Source organism: Athene cunicularia (assembly GCF_003259725.1).
Source record: "Athene cunicularia isolate RWA chromosome 7 unlocalized genomic scaffold, athCun1 chr7_part1, whole genome shotgun sequence".
NCBI classification, from domain to species: domain Eukaryota; kingdom Metazoa; phylum Chordata; class Aves; order Strigiformes; family Strigidae; genus Athene; species Athene cunicularia.
Window position 1 is genome coordinate 36,505,634 of NW_020799107.1, and position 19,933 is coordinate 36,525,566.

At 41.0% G+C, this 19,933-nt stretch overlaps 1 protein-coding gene across 1 annotated transcript; it reads right to left on the reverse strand.

The window, feature by feature from the left end:
* Window positions 1–1,792: 1,792 nt before the first annotated feature.
* STAM2 (signal transducing adaptor molecule 2) lies at window positions 1,793–19,649 on the reverse strand. Its single transcript, XM_026852798.1, has 13 exons — window positions 19,565–19,649; window positions 16,892–16,967; window positions 16,580–16,675; window positions 13,829–13,975; window positions 12,027–12,096; window positions 11,129–11,315; window positions 10,207–10,301; window positions 9,422–9,504; window positions 9,160–9,247; window positions 8,299–8,353; window positions 7,499–7,652; window positions 5,777–5,946; window positions 1,793–5,548 (listed from the first exon to the last, which is right to left on the reverse strand). The coding sequence occupies exons 1-13, from the start codon at window positions 19,600–19,602 to the stop codon at window positions 5,317–5,319; spliced, it is 1,491 nt and encodes a 496-aa protein (XP_026708599.1). The 5' UTR covers window positions 19,603–19,649; the 3' UTR covers window positions 1,793–5,316.
* Between the last annotated feature and the right edge of the window lie 284 nt (window positions 19,650–19,933).

A 19,933-nucleotide genomic window follows, 5' to 3' on the forward strand; every position in this document is an offset into this window, starting at 1 on the left:
GCTCGGGGCGGGGCCCCGCGCGGGAAACGCCTCAGAGCCCAGGGCGGGAAGGAGCGGCGGGGCGAGCGGCCGCCCCGCGCCAGCCCGGAAAGGGAGCGGGGGAACGGGAGTGTGTCTGAGGGTAGATGTCCGTGAGGGGAAACTGTGAGGGGAGAGTGTCCGTCACACCGGGTGTCTTATCTCCAGAAACAGCCACGACGTCCCGGTAACGGCCGCCACGCACGCTGCAGGCGGTCAGCTTGCTGCACCGCTGAGCCCGGCTCTCCGCAGCCCACCCGGGACCGTGGCAGACGAGGGTGAGGGCGATGCTACAGGCAAGTACCAGCCTCTGAGCCCGGCTTAACCCCCCTCAAGCTGGAACTGAGCCCCAAGCACGGAAACCGCGGCGCTGCTCAACGCGACTGAGTATTGATCAGCGTTAATTTGCATCGACTGCCAGTCATGAAGAGCGCTACAATTTCCAGGGTATGGGGAAAAAAAAAAAAAGCAGGAGATAAAGCAAGTTGTTCGAAGTTCACGAGGAAAGCTGGGGAAGAATTGGAAGCAGGACCTGGATTTCCTGCTTCCCACTCCTGTGCTTCAACTACATCACACCTCCCACCAAAATGAGTAAGAGGAGAAATGTGTGCATCTTTGATCCCACTTTTACACCAGAAAGCTCTGACACACACACTCCCCTCTGGTGAAGGTCCAAAGTACAACGGAGCAAACATTTCTTGCCATAGACACAAACTGCAGATTTTTAATTTTTTTTTAATTCCTTGGATGAAATTAGGCAGCCTATTTTCTTTGTCTAAAGATGAATGTAGGTCATGAATGCTGTAGTCTAAACTAGATTATTTTAAAAATCAGCTTAATCATTAAATTGGTACAAGGAAGGGTGCTTTTCTTTACACGTTAATCTTAGTGTGACTGAGTTGAGATACTGCCCAGAAACGTAACGCATCCTTGTCTCACTTCAGCAAGACACACAGTAATGTTCAGGTTGAAATTCAAAGTGAAAAAGAAGCAATTGCCAGTAATTCAGTATATGCTTTGGCTTTATTAGGACTTTATAAATTTAGATTTGCAGCCTGTAGTGACCTGGAATCAACCCACTGGGGTCTGTAACTCGAAAGGGATGGGGATAAGTGATGAAACGCAGTGATTTATGTCTAAATTAGGATGAATGGGAATCATTCTCAGGTACGTTAGGCTGCTTGCACACATCCTTTTGGCGTCCATTCACAGCATAAAACATCTTTAAACACAAAGATTTGTTCTTTATTTTGGATGAGCCAGAAATCTTTGGATAATGTGTTTAGTGTCTCTGTGAAAACTTAGAATAAGCCATAAGCAGTGTCTTAAAATGTGCAATACAAATTTAATCTTTAAAGATTTATAGGTGTATTTGCTTTCCTTACCAGTCGTGAAGCCTATTACCGTTTTATGTCAGATTATTCTCTTCGATTCCTCCCCAGCTAACACCTGACACATAGCAGCATCCCCTCGCTCACCTCCTGAGCCCAGCTTAGCGACACATTGGGCAACAGAGCGCTGGTTCCCAGTCAGAACAGCTCGTCAAAGGGATGAAGCACAGCACAGCTCAGAAACACTGCTGGTCCGTTCCGGAGCGCCGGCTGCAGGGACAGCATGTGGACAACGAGGAGCTGGAGGTAGCTGGGCCCAGAATGAGGACAGCGGGAAGGCAGAGGGGAAGGGGAGTGCTGCGGTCGTGACCTTCACGCCACCATTGCCTTCATTTTCTGGCAAGGATTGAACTATGCAGTAAACAGCAGACTCCTCACCCGTGTTTGTTAAACAAATTTTGTTTTATTCACACAAGGCAATGCACACATATTGCAGACAGGAGGCCGAATGGGTATTCCAATAAAACAGATCCCTTACTCTTAATACTGCAAACTCTCCAAGATAATTTTCTGTCAGAACTGTGACACATCTGTGACCCAGTGCACATTCACCTCAAACCCCAGACGAGAGAGAAGTAGAAGGCTGGTGTGATTCCAAAGCTCAAGCGTGCCCTCGGCTGGTGGCCAGGTCGCTTGCTGGCCAACCCGGAGATGTCACGGTGCCGGTGAAGGGAGCAGGGCTGGGACAGCACTACTCAAAATCTGCCCCAACTCTATTTCCTTTCCTTCTCATTTTTCACCAATTCAAAACAGTTTGAGTCAGCTTCATGTAAAATTTAACTGGTAAGAGCCATAAATTCTACAAAGTTATTCATTAAATTCAACAGACACGTCACAGTATTCAATGTAAGCACAGGTAGTGTCCATTATTTCTTAGAAAAGATGCATAGATCAAAACAAGAAAAAAAAAATCTTCCCATCAGAAAATAATTCCTGTAAGAGATTGCAGCTGCAGCCACGTCCCTCTCAGCTCTCCTTTCTAGGGGACAGCCTTCAGAAGAATTACACCGTTCCACAAGTCCATGAACATCTATGATCAAAACCCAAAGTCAAACGAACGCAGAACATTACTTTTAAGCTTTACTTGTCACGGAAACAATCTGGTTTTTAACACTGTAATTTCTGTACCAAATTAAATCGACAATGCATTTGTCACATTGAGGCTGGATGAAAGACCACAATTTCTCAAAACACGTCTCTGCATGGTGCTATTACAGACAAATTCAATTGTTGCTTTCAGCAGACTAGAACTTAGACATAATAGGTTGCCAACTCATACCAGAAGATTTATCTAGTATTGATACTGTCAACACCCATGAAACAAGTATATTACCATAAAAGTCTCATTAGAAAGTTGCACAAATTTCTATGTCAACCATTAGGAGTTTATATGAAAAAGCAGAAGTTATCTACCATTGATTCCTGATATAAAACAGTAGGTAGAAACCTAATGTAGAAATCTGAAGTTAGAGAAATCCTTTGGCAGCATGTTCAGTTACAATCAGGCCTTAAAAATAAATATGATAATGTGTAGAAGTATGAAGAGAAAAAACAGGTCCTATTAACACCGAAACCCTCTAAATACACTGTTTTAATAATAATTAAATTATTTTACACTATCTACAAGTTGCATATCACAGAATTAGATATATAAGAGATGACAGAATGACAAATCCTGCTTTTATAAAATTTCAGGCTTTAAACAGTATGCATATATGTAGCTGGGTAGAAAATCTCAGACAAATGAGTACATACAGTATTTATATTTAATTATTAACTGAACGTAATCAAATCACACCTGTCTAGCCATCTCAATTTAAGATACTCAATATTTCTGATGGACCAAAGCTTAGAATCCAATAAACACACCTACCTTAGTCTCAACTGACTAACAAACATGAAGAATCTATATAAATGATAGCAAGGTTTAATTCAACTACATACCAACTCGGAACAAAGCTCTTACAAAAAAATCTCCAAGCAATAAGAATCTTGAACAGCAGCATTGAAATTAATTATTCTTCTTGAAGAATGCAAGGAACATGTTATCAAAATACTTCAGTATTGCAACATGTGTTATTTATACTCAACTACTTCAAGGAGAAGGGATAAAGACAAATTAAAGTCATGTCAAAAGGAAAGACAAAAGCTTCCTTCCAATTGCACAAATTTAAATTAAAAAAAATTAAAGAGCAGGTCCTGAATACCTTATTGCATAAGCATGAGGCTGCAAATGAATAAGGTCACGATACTAAATAATTAAATACAACGTAAAAGAAAAGGAGGTGGCGCCGAGTGAAGGGTGGTTTTTATTACTCAACGACAGTCTACAATCTGACAGTTCTCATTTGGTAGAAAACGTGTACACCAAACATACTGCTTTACATTGGGGAGTTTCATGCATTTACTCAAGATGTTTTTATCAGTGATTTGCTTCCATTTTCCCAATTGAAACATTACTACTCAGCATAAAATTATTAAAATAGGTATAAATATGACAATGCTAAAGTGAGTAGGTAAATAGTGATTTTTGGTTTTTTTCAGAGGTGGAAACAATAAAAGAAATCCCACATTCCAGAAAGATAATTCAGCTCATCTGCTCCTTTTGTACAAACCCCACCCGTTAAAAAAAAGTGCATCAGGGAAGAAATTCTTAGATTTCTTTTCTTAGCCACCAAATGCTACGCTTCCACGGTTCCAAGGCAATTCCTTTTCTAAAGACACGTCTGTCATTTTCAATATGCAACCACTCCTTGTATTAAACAAGGAGCACAAGCCCGCTCACAGAGCACGTGTGTTCTGCCTATACAGACAGTGTGTTAAATACACCTTTCCCAAAGGGCTCAAGAGTTTCTCTGACTGGACTAAGTGTTCATTTAGGGACGGAAACGGTGGCAGAGAAAGGGAATCCAAGAGAGAGGCAAGAACCCCCTGGTCCCATAAAGATGATTCCTATTCCGCTCAGCTCCCCGTTGGAAAGGGAACAAGGCAGACTCTCACAGTCTTAAGAAGCTTCAAACATCCTCCTTTACCACAAGGAACTACAATACTCCTTCACTTCTCAATACATCCAAAAAAGGGAAAGAAAAGAGATTCTGGCTCAGCACCTTGTATCCACAGAGTGCCCACACAGTCAGCTGGGAGCGTCCCTTGCCTGCTCTTGCAAAGCAGACTTGTGCTTGCAGCACCACCTCTGCCAAAAGACACGAGCGAGTTCTAGCAAAACCCCACCTGTTTTCTTCCAGAGAAACACATCAGAAGTTCTCCGGAGTTTCCGAAAAAAAAAAATCAAATAGGCAGCACTGTAAAAAAAACACTCATTTCTCATATTTCTGTAGGTACGTGGTCCCCGCTGTCACAATATCAAATCATTTTCTCTTCCAGCTCTCATCTGCTGAGCTCGCGCCGTTGTTCCAATTATTCAGCGCGCGTCACGCCGTAAAGCTCACTACAGCAGCGCAGGGAGGTGGTGGGGTCTACGTCAGCAGAGATGCTCTAAAGCCACTGGGCTAGAAGGGTTACAGTAAGATACCAGAGGAGGCAATGCATAACGAGAGCAACACGTGACAAAGATTAAGCATCCTCAAGTTTCAGAAACACATTTAAAAGAAAATTATTTTTGGACAATCTTTTAAGATTCACAAGTGGTGTTTCTTGAGAGAACGGAGGTCAGGGCTCCAAGTAATCTCAAATTATTTGAAACCATCAGCTACGCTACTTCAAGCTATCTTTATGCAAATGCTTAACAATCAGATCTGATGCCTATTTTTACTCTGCATCACCCTAACACAGTAAGTTGGGTTATTTAAAAGGAAAACGTGTTTTGATATCTGTGACAGGTATTCATAAAAATCATTAGGTCAGGCAACCCTTATGCGTTAATTCAGAAATAGGAGCTGGTTTGTTTTTAAAGGAGAGGCTGTTGATGGTAATTTGTTTGTTGCTGTAGAACAGAAGGAGCAGGAACTGCCACGGGATAACCTGGTCCTTGAGGCAAACTCGACGTGTTATTCTGGTAAGCCGACATATCCACTGCCATCCCCAGCTGCTGCTGGGTGTAGGCAGCTGTGCCGGCGCCTGACGGAAGGACAGCGTTCTGGTTCACATAAGTCTGGTTTAACACCACGTCCGGTCCTGGGCTGGAACAAAACAACACAAATGGAATTCTGATAAAGTTAAGCCTATTCATCTGATAAACACATTTGCACGTAAGAATTTTACTTAGTCCAAAAGCGATCCGCCTGCTGTCAAAATGATCAAACAGCGTTATGTGTCACTGTAAATATCCCAAGAACACACAACCTCTAGACAAAGCAGTAAAATCATCATCAGGAAGGAGGTGATTTAACAATTTGCTGAAGAAATACCTTAAATACGCAGCTTGAGCTGGTTGAGTGGCTCCAGAAGAATTTATATTTTGAGGCAGAGACCTCAACTGCCCCATCTGGTCGGGTCCAAGGCTGTAACCCGGGGAAATGGTGACTTGGTGAACACCCTGGATCATGTAGTTCCCACTAGGTGGCTGTACAGGATATGACTGTAAATCCAAAAAAAAAAAAAAAGTTATATAACTTTTATTTTCAATTAAGTAGCAGCAAATGTGGCACGATACCACTACAATGAACAAATATGTTAGGGTTCAAAGGCTGAATGAACAACAATTTTTTCAGCAAGGTTCTAAAACCAAACCACATAACTTCTCATAACGCATTTGAAATGGGCATCCTTTGTTTCATCAGAAGGTAATTTTTCAGAAACGCACTGCTAATGATTTCAGTGCCTAATATCTGAAAGAAGAACCTTCTGTATGATATACTTCTGCCCCCCCCCGAAACCTCCTTTCTTTCTAATTTGCCTTGTCTTAAAAATGTTCAATCCTCACATATTTTGATGCACAGAGCTGAGTAGGAAGACGGGCACCATACAAGGTTTGTTATTTAACACATTTTGGAAATTAAAACATAAGAATATTCTGAGACTGTAACGCAAAAGGAAAGCACAAACTTTAGTTTCCTGCATTTCTGCTTTAGGATAATGCAAGTCTTTACTCAAAATTCAGATAGAACCAGTGGTGTAACATGCTTATTTACAGAAGTCTACGCTGGGCCCTGGTGTTGGGCTTTGGGCAGCGTACAGACACCAAAGGAATAGACAGTTCTGCACCAAGGAACCGTGCTGAGCTCACCACGTTAACATTATTGTACATTTTTCACCTCTGGAAGCGTGTATCTTGGAAGAAACAGTAAGCTCCAGTTGCCTTTTGACTTAAATTACTTTTTAACCTCCAAATATAACGAATTTTCCATCGTTACCACGAGTTAAGGACACGGAATTACTTTTAACTGACATATTTTCAGATCTAGCAGTTGCTATGGCAACTATTCTTTTCCCACTGAACAATTAACATTAAAGTAAAATTAACTTGAAGTAAAAACACTCGTTCTACGCTTTCTCCAAAAAGGACCTTAAAAAAAAATAAATTTCACCTCCATTTTGGTTTTCTTAAGACATCAATATGGCACATTAGAGATACTGTAAAACAGTTTTGAGGAACTACACCTCCTAATAAAACATTTTCATTTCTTAAGGGGAAAAAAAAAAAAAAAAGAAAAAAAAAAAAGAAAGAGCTAAAACCAGACTAGTGTTTCTATATTTAGCAAAAGTACACTGTACTCATGATTAATGCACTCCCATTAAAGTTCACTCACATCCCCTCTATTAGATAAGAAGGTAACGTTTTTACTTTGAGGCTGAGGACACGACTCACAGCAAGAATATCCACCGAGCTGCTGAAACACACAATTCTGACTGTAAAAAATTAATCACGGACACAATCTTTTAGTATTTTCAATACAGTACCTTTCTGTTAAGTAGAGCAAAATTAACAACTATCCCTTACGGTACAAGCAGGTCACTGCAAATTGTTCTAGTGCGTAAATGGTATTTTATGCTAAAGGCTATAAAAAGTCACCAGGCAATGTCAGATTGTTCGTAGGCTAGCAAGGAAGCGTACACTTCATTTTTGCTGTCATCTTTTTAAATAGAAATCTATATTAGGAAATTCTCTATTTCCAGAAAGGGATACTGACCTGCACTGAAACACCAGAAGATGTGGGTGGGTATTGTGCAGGATGGTGGAGTTTTGAGTAGGCCGAATACATCGGCGTTTCATTCATCAGTTTGTTATAGAGCTCCAGAGCTTCTAGAACTTTCACATTCAATTCAGATAATTCTGAATGTTTTCTGTTTCAAAACAAATATATGCAAACACTAAGTTTCTCTAACAGCTGGTGTTAGATGGTCAAAAAGAAGAGTGGTCATTAAGCAGTTTTGAGTACGCAATGAAAGAAAAAACGTAAAAGGTAGATGGTCAATTTCTTATGCATCTATGTTGTAAAACTGCTGTTGTGTTTCTTACACCAATGGGACCAGAAGGGGAGTCCAAGTGGTGCACAACTCTTCTTCCCTAGCTGCACTAAGGCGAGCCACTCCACCGGTGTGAGTGACCTCCTCTTTTCACCCTCAAACAGCCCAAGGAGCATGAGGGGGAAGAGGTGAAGACAGCATCGAATAGATTTTCCTGTCATGGAGGAGAGGCAGCAGCAGACTGAAAACACCAAGCTCTAGACAGGCTGCAGCCAGAAAGCACCAATATAAAATGCACCCAGTAACCTCTGCGGTCAGTTCTGGAGAGCAGCAAGCAAATCTTAGTACACACACTGGGACCTCGGTACCAAAGTGCTAAAACAATAAAGGTAGAATTGTCAAAATGGCTTTCTCACAAGATTTTCTAGCTTGGGAGATGAAAGTGCCAAAAGAAAAAATTAGTGCAACTGCACAATTTAACGTAAATGACAGGAGATAACACAGAAGCTACGTTATGGCTCACCTATCTATCTCTTCCAGTTTTTCATCTATCATTGGACCCATCTGTTGACAAATATCTGTGAAGACAAAAGTGTCAAGGTAATTAGAGTCTTGCACAACTGAAAGTTTAAATGCAGCCAAAAAACCACTGTATCCACGCACACTAAAACAGCATATGAAATTGGAGAGGGCACCTAGTTATCATGTGTACCACACTCCTCCTGCCCAAACAGAAACACTTTGGTTATTCTGCTTTGTCATCCTTTCTCCCTCAACCCTCTCAAACAAGGCTACTAATGAAAAACACGGACAATTTTAGATTTTTGCTTCAACTGTGCAAGGTCAATGACTTTCAACTCCTACTGGAGTACCCAGCCTCGACCACCTACGCTTCTCTCTAGGTCTGCTGTAGCACAGAGCTTCCTTTACCTTCACTTCTTCCGTCTAGGAACACTCCTTACGTGTGCTCAACCGTTATCACACACATTGAACTAATTAGCTCTTAGATGAACTGAACTTCCTCTCTCCTCCCAGCCAGCAGTATTTTTGAGAAGTTCTGACACAAAATTAATTGCTTATTTCAAACAAGGGTTTTGATAGGTGGATGGATCTTGTGAAGGCTGAGCACTGTACACTAGCTGGAAGTTACGCAAATCACTCTGCTAAACATGGAGTTGGCTTGGCAACTATTAGAAAATTCAGAGTTATACATATAGCCCCACGCTCCCACTGTGAAATAAGCTGTTCTACAGCACACTATTAGTACAGACCACAGTTTCTCTCAGCTTAAAATAAATGCAAAAGAATCACCAGCTCAAACCAGAAAAGGGAAATGTAAGAAGAAATAAAAAAACCACCCTAGCTAATTTAGTGCTCAAAGTACCTTCTGAGTCTAGAAGATCTGGAGAATCAAGTTTTAAATCTGTAGGATCTATACTCTGAAGTACCTGCAGTGTTTTATCCATCTTATCCTGAAAGGCGAAGAGATTAAAAACAGTTATTTCTGAAGCATGGTAGAAACTGTTTTAATTTTCAAATTAAAAAAAAATAGTTATATAGAAAGAATTATCCACTAACATTAACAAAAGCATGTTTCAACCAGTGTAAATTCTCATCAATTTTTTATATTCAAAATGACTGCATACCTCATCTATATAAACTGGCTCAGGCTCTGCTTTCTTAATTTCTTCTGTAGTATCCTCAGGAACAGAATTTTTATCCACAGTTGCTGAAAGAACAGACATTAGTTTCTTTTCTGCAGCTGTGTTACTATGCTAACTTAAAATACACATTTTCTCCTTGCTTGCCATCAGATCTTTTAATGAGAGAAAAAATTAGAAAAAAAGTACTTTAAGTAGTGATGCACCTAACTGCTGGAGAAGGGGAATGGGTTTGCCTAGAAAACCTTCTGACAAGCTGCTTCTTTTGGGCTGTTAGCCTGATTATGAACCTAAGCCCAGCATGGGAAAGACTCCTGAGTCATATTAGCATCTAAAAACACCTCCAACACACGTACAGTTCCTTTCAAGCCAAGTCATAAGTGTTAGGATTTATTTTGGTATCCTGAGCATGAATAAAGCTGACAATGTGATTCTTACAAACCACTGACAGGGGTATGGATGTTATTCTGTGCTAGGTCTGATGTCTGAAAAGAGACTTTGACATTTTTAAATGGCAAGTTACTGGATTCACGTGTAATATATTACTGACAAAGAATTATGGTAAATTGAACTGCAAAGAGAAGCAGAAGACAGAGATTGTTAAAGTGAGCTGCAGCAGCAGTACATGCTTGCTTGCTTGCTTGCCACATAGGTGGGATTTCTCTCTCACTTCTTTCCCTGGGCTAATTTCAGGAAATTATTTTTCTGATGGGTTCATCAGTAGTCCCATCCTTCTAAAATAATCTGTCAGCTTTTAGTAGCTAACTTACCTGCCTCAGGTTCCACATTTAAGTCAGAAGTCACAAAATTAGATGGAAACAGTCCTACTCCTCTATGATTTTCACCTTTCCACCAATTGGTGTCACTGGGGAAATAAAAGCCGTATTACAAAGCTGAACATTAACGCTTCATGTCAGCGATATTTTGTGCTTCTGACAGAAAACCTGCGATATCTAATACGCTGTTTCCCCGCGTACCCAATCACAAAGGCAAAGGAGAACATTTGTAGAGATCAGCAGCCTGGCAGCAAAGTCGAAGACAGGAGCTGGGGCAGGGGAGTGGAGAGGAGGGATCGGGGGAAGTCAAGTCATTCCATAGCAATCACTCAAAATTTAACACAACTCTGAGACTTTTAGACTGATTAGATGATAGCCCATTATAGCTTCATCTGAAAGTTCACCAGTAGTACACAAATGGGCACTATCATTAGAAATAGATTTGATCTGTCATGGTCTATTAAATTAGAACAACATTAGCTAGGAGGAAGTTCTGCTTCTTGGCTATCATTGGAGCAACACTGATAACAACAATAATTATCTTAAGTGGGTTTTCTTCAGTTTTATTCTCGGTAAATGTGACGAGATTCAACAATTTCTGGAAGCTGATGGAATTTAGCACTGTAATGCGTGTGTATACCCTTGTGACATCTGTTACAACCAACTCACATTTATTTTAAAAAACACAAACAAATTGGACCTACAGCACAGAATGAAACACCCAGCGTAATACAGGGAGGTCATGACTTGAGGTCAAAAACTGGGGGTATGGAAAGAACAGTGAAAGATAAATGGATGTGAGGGGACTCAGAGTGACAAGATATATTTCTGTGGGGAAAAAAGCAGAGGAAAGATTTGCTGTCCTAAGAAAACCACAGTTCTGGAATAAAGACACCTTCATTGAAATATATTATACCTGTCATCCAAAACAAAAATAATTTCTCCACTTTTAAAGGTGAGCTCATTGTCCTCGACGGCTTCAAAGTCATAGAGAGCTCGCACCTTCCTCGAGTTCTGATTGTTTTGCTGAATTTCTGCAGATGGGTACAAGGATTTAGTTTCCATTTGTTGCTGTTTCTGCTCTTGCAAAGACAATTCGATAGCTACAATTAGGGGAGGGAAAATTAAAAAAAGTTTGTATATTTTACCCCTGCATACAAAGGCAGTTTGCTTTCCTAGTACAAATAAATAGCAAATGATTTATTGTTATATATAACCTCAACTGCTCCTCTACTACTTTAAAATCTTTGCTCCAAACTACTAGCTCTGTTTCACATTTCAACAGCTTTACTCTGCCCTCCAACAGGACTAAAAGACAGGACGTAATCACGCACAAGTTGTGAAATGTTTAAAACACCTTCTGCTTGTATCGGTGCCGCCCGCTATGGGAAGCGGCGCACACACGATTCCTGTCAGGAGCATCATTAGCATGATCCAAAATACAGATAAATTCTTCACCGTGACATCTGAGCAACAGTCACTGTATCCAGGAAGGAGGAAAAGGCGTAAAACATTTAAATGTTCTGATTCTTTTAAAGCATCGAGGTGAAGGCTAAAATCAAATGTGCGGGTGCAGAAGGGGGGAGGCCAAGCAGTCCCAAAGCAACGCTGGGGGCAGAGGGTACATCTCAGCCGACCCCTCACCCACGGGGGGAACACCCTCACAGTATTTCCAATGACCCCCAACATCGGGTGGCAACCTGCTGAGCCCTTCTGTCAGTTCTACGCAGCAGGAGAGAGTACAGCTTCCCATTTCCACACGTTTCAACAAAACGACACAGCATTCTAACCCGAGGCTGTGACTAGTAATTTACCTTTAGCTATATCTTCATCTTCTTTGTTCTTACTCAATGATGAACCATTCTTAGCAGCATTTGTGGTAGCCTGCAAATGTATTAACAAGAGAATAAGTTCAGGTTACAAAGGAAAAAGAAAGCTCTGTAATTATATACTTAAACCAATTAGTAATCAGTTGTTCCTGGTTCGCTGCCTTACTGCAGCATTTCACCACTGAATCAAGATGACCTTCTGGAAGGAAAAATTGCCACTCTTCCAAATCTCAGCCAGCTTCTATTTTGTTTTCAGCAAGGGACAAAGTAAAATAATCAGATCTAATTTAAATAACTGATCTCATTTAAAAAACTATTTAATCTCATTTCTTAAAGTGAAAATACTCATTTAAATTGCCTACTCTTTCCACCTTTGCTCTTCACCCCTCCCTGCAGAAGGGAAGAGGAGTCTTTGGAGTCCCACAAGTGTGAAGATCCAAGCTGTTAAGCAGCTGCTGGACTTTCTGGGATGGGAGATCTCTCTCCGCATCAGAGCGCAGAGCCACCCTCCATCTCTGCTGGTGGGACAAGGAAAAGGAAGAGCAAATGTACATCAAGTTGGGAGCTGCTGACTCGGATAATACAAGTCTCCACAACCACACGGTGAAATTGTTCTTCATTTTCATCCCGACAGGGAAGTCTTCCCGCACATACCAGGCACAAAGAGCCTCGTTCAGACACTAGCCATGTCTAGGACTTACCAACAGTCCTAGGAAACAATTCTGTACCAAATACTAATAAACTAAATTTTAGTTTAAATTTCAATTACTAGTAAACCTTGTTTGAAGTGAAGTGTATGAGGTAAAAACATCAAGATGCCATTTTCCATGTATTTGTAGGAAAGGAAGCATAACTGGTTGCCAGTACTCTACATCTTCCATGTTTCTGCCATATGTTTTAACACATATCCTAGATTTAGAAGTGAAAACATCTTTGTGGAGGAAGGAAAGATTGTAAAAGTAAAAAAAACACCCTCTGTGTTTAATACAGAGAAAAGTAAACTTCATGTAAGGAATACGTAATAGCAGCTGCAGTTCTAGTTTTCGGGACTGATCTTCACCCAATTCATCACAGAATCATCTAGGATGGAAAGGACCTTGAAAACCATTAGATAATTAACATGAAAATATTCAGAAGCATCAGTAACAAAGCATAGGAAAAAACCACCCGTCCTCAGTATCTGCCAGCCAGATTAGGCATAAAGCACCACCAGAAGTGGAACACAACAGGTGAGGTTAGGGATTGGAGCACCCCACCCGCTGCAGAGCCGGGACAGCTCCTGACGGGGACAGGTAACTGCAGGAACAAGCAAGAGGCACTTGGGAAAGGAAAGCATAGCACAGAGCATCTCCAAACAGATCTTGTTCCTGACACTGCCCTTTGTTTGGGGAGGCTCTGTGAAGAAAAATGAAGGTATGTGCTCCGAGTCAGCAATCAGAACCAGGAAATACCAAGTACAAAGTGTGGGCGTAAAACTGCTTCGATCTGAGGTGGCTACAGCTCAACAGAGCTCTAAAAAAGATCGGAAGAAAAGAATGATCAAAGATGAAACACCTCATAAGGGCACCATGAAATAGCCTTTAGTCTGTTCCTATTTTTCTTAGGAGGGCAAGGTCATAAAAAGCAGAATGAATAAAAGTAAACCTCAGCAGACGGAGACAACCAAACTCAAAGAAGGATCCTACTCTCCTGACAGAAAGCACAAAGGATCTCACGGACAGCTTCTGATCGTGTTCCCCGCCAGGAACGGGGAACCCAACGCTGCCGCATACCAGCTCAGCTCTTACCTGCGAGCCAGCTGCAGGGAAAGTTACACCTTCTTCTTTCAAAGATTTAATAGTTGCAGATATTAAGCTACACTGCGGATCTTTCTGAAATTCTTCCGACCACTCCACCATTAGAGTTTTTAGCTTTTCACAGACTTTTGGATGAGCCTAGAAGACAAAAAAAATCACATAGAAAGGGATGTTTATACCTCAAAATGAACAGAAAGAGTCGTTCCCTCGCAGTAAAACTTTGTTACCAAAACCATTTTACTACAAATACCTTTAATAATTGTCCTGATTAAGAAAATTTGGAAAACAGAGCCTAGAATATATGTTTTTTTATACACTGATGCTGATATTAGAGAACATACTTAGCTTCTGAAGCATCATCCTTTCATTGGAAAGTTTGTGCAGCAGTTGCCACACCATTACCTCAGCACAGCAACAGACTGCAGGTAGTTCAGATTTCCCCAATTCTATCAAAAACAATTTTAAACCAGGGCTCCTTCAGCCCTCACAGCAATCTTCTGAGGCCAATTCTCTTGCACAGCCAAAGCTTAAATCCTGCAGACAGCTCACCTACCTAAACTGGTGTTATTTTAGTGGAGTCAATTTTAGGTGGTAAAGGAGTAGTTAAGGAAAAAGACTGACAAACTTTGACTTTTCAAGTGTTAGCCATGTTTCCATCTCACTAGCTCTGGAGAAATACAGGCTACCTACCCCACTTACCCCAACATTTCTGTACCTCTGTGTTAGCTAGTCTCCATTTTACCTCCATTTTCTCCTCATTACTTCGCATTTGTATCATATTTTATGATCTCTGCTGTCTTCTCCTCACATGCCAGGACACATTTCTCCCCGTGGGCTTCTCGGGTGATGGGATCTCACAAAAACCTGATCTCTGCATATACATACGTACATCTGTCTCCTGCACGATGTCAGTGCCACCCAGCTCATGGGACAGTTTATACTATTAGCTCCTGAATTAGGAGCTGAGGTGCAGGGACAGTTTGCTAAAGGAAATTATTTGCTGGGAGTCAGGGTGAACCAAGATCAAGTCCATGCTCTGCCTGCAATTCCTCTGGCACTGAAGAGCCTCTACGGCTCCCCCTCCTCCACAGGATTTAGGGCCACTGTAAATCCACGTAGGATCACTGATTTCAGTCAGCACTGCAAGTTTCACGCGCTAACAACCTCACCCAAAGTAACAATCCGCCTCCAGAAAAGCAGGTCAGCGTCATGTGTCGCTCTACTGTATGGCTAAAGAATACCCTTCAGAGTACAGCTCAGCAACGTTAAACATCAGCTGCTCTTAATCCTGCAATCGTGTAATAGCCTTAAAAAATTTATTGGAGCAAAGAGAGCAACTCCTCAATAAAGCAGCTAATATACGTGAAGGTCATGCCAACGCTAGGAGGGTAAAACATGGAGCAAAGCACTTCAGGCTCCGTCTGCTTTCTGGTTTTGTTGACAGCTGATGAAAAGACTTTGTGTGACCCCAAAGCATCCCAACTAACCGCGGGACACTCGCTGGCAAAGAAGGGTTCTGGGGGTGCTGGGCTTCTCTCCAGGTGTTTCCCTTGGCTTGTCTGGACAAGAGCCTGGGAGCACACAAACGTGGCGCACGGCCAAGATTTCTCTGAGCATGATTCAGGCCCCACTGGAAGCCCGTGCCTCGCGTGCTGACCAGTAAGAATTTTGACAAGTTTGGGCTTGAGTGTGCGTTTAATTGAAAGAAGAGATGGAGCTTGATAGGCTCAGTATCAGCACAAAAACATCAGTTACACTTGTCTGAACTTATTTTCTTTTGGAGAAAAGGGAGATAGTACAAGTTTATTTGCCCTCTGAAGATTATTCCTCCAAGTGGGCCAGGGAGGCGGGCAAAACCTAAGTATTTCCCAACAACAAAATAAATTACGCTCCAGTAATCCATTCTTGGGCAGGATTAAAGGTTTGATTTAACGTCCACAAGTGCTGTCAGACCATGAAGGTCAACGTTCTGTTTCAGGATGGACTGTGGCTCATGAGAACAAAGGGGAAGACTTTAAGACCTATTTTTCCATACAAAGCAAGAAACAGAAGAGCTGTGAACTCATTTTGCTTCCCAGCAGTTTTATTAGTTTCCTTAATTGCTTTGCTCCACCTCTGATGATTCCAGGCCTCCCATATATTTGAAGACTAACTTCTTTTTAACCCATTAGCCATTTTTGTCTTCAACCAGAGCAGTAATTAGGGGAAAGCTGTTTCTGCTTGTTCAATTCATTACACCCAGATTTAGACTCCATCAGCCATTTGACCCTAACCACTTAGGTCTTCCTTCCTCTGGGAACTAATAAAGTTGTCTGAAGACTTTATCCTTTTCCTTGCAAAAACATAGTTTAACTTTCTCACAGTTTTCCCTTTGCACTTAAGCCCATGAATTTCATTCAAGCCAAATAAAAAACACTCTTCAAGGAAAGCTGCCCTCACCATTATCAAATTACTGAGTTTAGGAAGAGTCAGAGATTTTAATTAAAATTACTTATGTAGTTTTGTAAAAATCTGGAGTTGATGCTGTTAGCCTGTCACTTCTTTAATATACTGTATGTTCATATTAAAAATAAAAGCACACAAATTTCAGTCGTAAGACAAACAGCCAGCAGTATCTGCAACTGCACCAAAACTAGACAATGTGTATTAACCAGAACATCAGTTCTGTGATTCTTTGCTGTGCTGAGACAAAGCAGTTACCAAAATAATCCTCCCCCAGTGCTTAAGGTCATAAAAACTTACCTTATTTATTATACCTCGAGCTTCACTTGCAAAGTCACGAGAACATACTTCTAAATGAAATATTTTTCCACAGTTTGATACACAGGCTCCTAAAAGCTGACAACAGAAATACAATTGTGAAAACGTACGGCACCAACGGAAATAATGCCAAATAAAAGCATAAAGAGTTAAATTTAATCCTCTGTTCAGCATGCACACTCTCACTGACCTCTACTGAAGGTATATAAAGGCATTAACTGACTGGCAAACATTTAATAGCTGCATGACACAAAAGAATACAAAGATTTTTGAAAACAGTGATAGTCTACTCACTGTAAGAGCTTGCAAAGCCACATGGGGAACTTTGTGATTTACCCTCTTCATGATGGCTTTAAGGCAATCCTTTGCTCTGAAAAAGGAATAAAGAAACTGTTAGTGATAAATGTGACTGACACAATCCGCAGAATGAATGATACCAAATACTCAAGCTGGGTAAGCAAATAAAATTGGGTCTATGGGGGGAAAAAAAAAAAGTAACCTAACCTCAACTCTTCCTAGAGTTAGTCTGGAAAAAGCGTTTAACAACTCGTTTGTTCTTACATGTGTATGGGATTGGAACAGACTCCATTCTTACACTGGCATTTTGTATTAACTTCCATAAAACTGCTGACTGGTCATGAAGGGAGCAACTGCCATTAAGTTGAGGTGATGGATTTGAAACAATGAAAGAAATGTCTACATTAAAAAACAAGAATGAGAAGCAGTGATGATTAAATAAATGGTTATTTTACTGGCTAAAGGGTCTCTATGGATTTCGTTTAAAAATGGTGCTCACAGCTTGTCAGCTCTTGGATCCCATTTTCAAAACACTAAGGACACGATTTTGTAATTTGTTTCAGCAAAATCTGAGATAAGTACAATATAATGATTAGCACTCTAAACGTTGCTCTACTAAGGAGTTTCAAACTTAAAATGAGCATTAACAGCACGCACCAGCTATGTGGGCTGAGGCCTGTGTAAGGCTTCATTAATTTGAATTCATTTATTATTTTGAAGCCCCTAAACCATGAAGTTTCCACGTAAGAGCTGATGTAATATCTTCACGACTCATATCACCTGCACTACACCCGATATTACCCCAGCACAGAAGCACCTCCGTGAGGCTGCGTGTCTCAGCACGAGAGTTTTCAGCCAGATCTCTGCCAAGATCCCATTCCCCAGGAATCCAGCACACAAAGGGCTAGAGGAAACACCTGACAACCCGCTCCAACGCAAATCCTCTCTCCTGTCAAAGTTGTTACAGATTGCAACCTTAGGCAAAGCTTAAAAAAAAAAAAACCTGAGCTAAAATGAAACCAAAACTGTTTCACTGTTAACACTGTTAAGATGTTTGTGTCAATGTTTTGTTCTGTTTCAATGTCTTGTGCGAAAACTGCATCTATATTCACCCTTTGGTTCTGAAACAAATTTTCCGATCGTTCCCACATGTTGCACATTTAGTTCACAGTGGAGTTTTGCGCACGCAAATTTATTTCCTTTTGGAAAAAAAGCTCCTCTGTGCACACCAAACATGCTCCAACTTCTCGAGGAGCCACGAGAGACAGGGCCAGTGACGAGATCTGCTGACAATTCGCTGCTGTGGTTATGGAGCCGAGGAGAAGAGCTTAAACCTGTTCTGAGGGGGAAAAAGACCCCCAACGCCCTGAGCTGCAGACTGGATGGATGCAGTGGGCTCAGCACCAACTCCAGCCCCACTGCTCTCAGCTGCTTGGTGATGCAGACACAGCCAGAAGTGTGGGTTTAGTCCCAGCACTATGTTTGGTCCCAGTTAATACACAGACAATCAACCCAGACTACATGCTCGTTGTCAAGCTACATATTTATCTAAGAGTAGGCAACAATGTGTATTATTTTCAGAGGATGGCTCTTGGTGAAGGGCAGGAGGGAAGAAACTACACAAAATTGAAGTAAAATGTGCTAGCAGTAGTGGCACTTAAAATTCAGAGTTTAGGATTTTATTCTACATACAAAAATAAATATTAAGATTTAATTACATGTTTTATATATATAGTTCAATATTTTGCATGTGCAATTAGAAAAAAACCCAACCTAATTTTTGAAATAATCTCTCCTCCTCCAAAACAAGGAGGTTTAAAACAGTGCTCTCTACAAAAATCTTTTGGCACTAAAAAAAATTTAAATATTTTTCATAAAGGACTCAAAGGACATTCTACACTTCTTCAGGACTAAAGATTCCGTGATTGAATAGATTTGTTATTAATCCCTGTGGGAGGTAATTAATTAAACAAAACGACCCAAACTTTATCAGTGTAGTTATCTCAAACGTTACATATAACTGATAAAAATTCTCAGATCACTTAAGAATTCAGCCTATGCACTAACTCAGGTTTACCTCAAAATTTAAACCACGTTATCACTCAAAAAGATTTCCTTAAAATTCAGCAAATACTTTTGGCCATTATGAGATCACTGAGCTATCACTTGTGTTTCGGTACCACCACCCGGGCTAAACCGATTCACATTGATCTGGTTTGGTCCTCACTTTCTCCCCTTTTCTCCTCCATCAGTCCCTTTCTTCCTAATGACTAAACACTGACAGACTTCTCATCATAAATAGCTAATCGTCCTAGCTAGATAATTTTCTGCAAAGAAACTAGTTCACTTTTTCCTACTGGCACAGTTGCTTCTCAAAATTTATGCAAGATCATTAAATATGAATAACTTGATCTACTGCGCAAAACTCGACAAAAATTGGAATGCACTCAGCATATACAAATTCCTCTACTAGAAATCCTGTTGGAACTCTTCTTTCAAACAGTTTTACAGCCAGCTACGTGTACGTGTGGAGCTCGCAGCAGTGGCAGGTTGACAGCAGTTTTTGCACAGCTGACTACGCCGAGCGTTTCAAGAGGTGCTCGCTCTGAAACTCTACTCTTCTGCCCAGGAACCTGAAATTCCCATGTCGTAAGGCGAGATGCAGCTTACCCGTTAGGAGTACTTCCAACTTTGTCACATATATCCATAATAAGACCCCAGTTCTCACTGGTGTTACATTCATTCGTGGCTTTTTCTATAAAGAAAACCAAAATTGGTTAAGTGTCAGAGCAAATTAAGTTCAGATTCTAGTCAACAAACGCTTTCCCAGCCACAGACCAAAAAAGCAGACTCCACATACGAAACACCCAGAGGCAGCGTCTCCTAGAGATCAGCACTAGTCCTTGCTATCGGGTAAAGTCTTACGTAGTTTTCAGCACTGGACTAACAGATGTGGTAAGTATTTACAAGTTCCAAAACCAGAAACAACCCTTGAACTGTAATATTGTAAATGACAAAAAAGAAACGGCCGCTGTACAG

Coding starts and splice junctions, on each gene's coding strand:
- STAM2 (XM_026852798.1), bottom strand. CDS start 19,602: ATGGATATATGTGACAAAGTTGGAAGTACTCCTAACGG. Junction 9,248..9,421: donor AGCCAGTTTATATAGATGAG/GTATGCAGTCAT, acceptor TTCGCCTTTCAG/GATAAGATGGATAAAACACT. Junction 8,354..9,159: donor AGATCTTCTAGACTCAGAAG/GTACTTTGAGCA, acceptor TTGTCTTCACAG/ATATTTGTCAACAGATGGGT.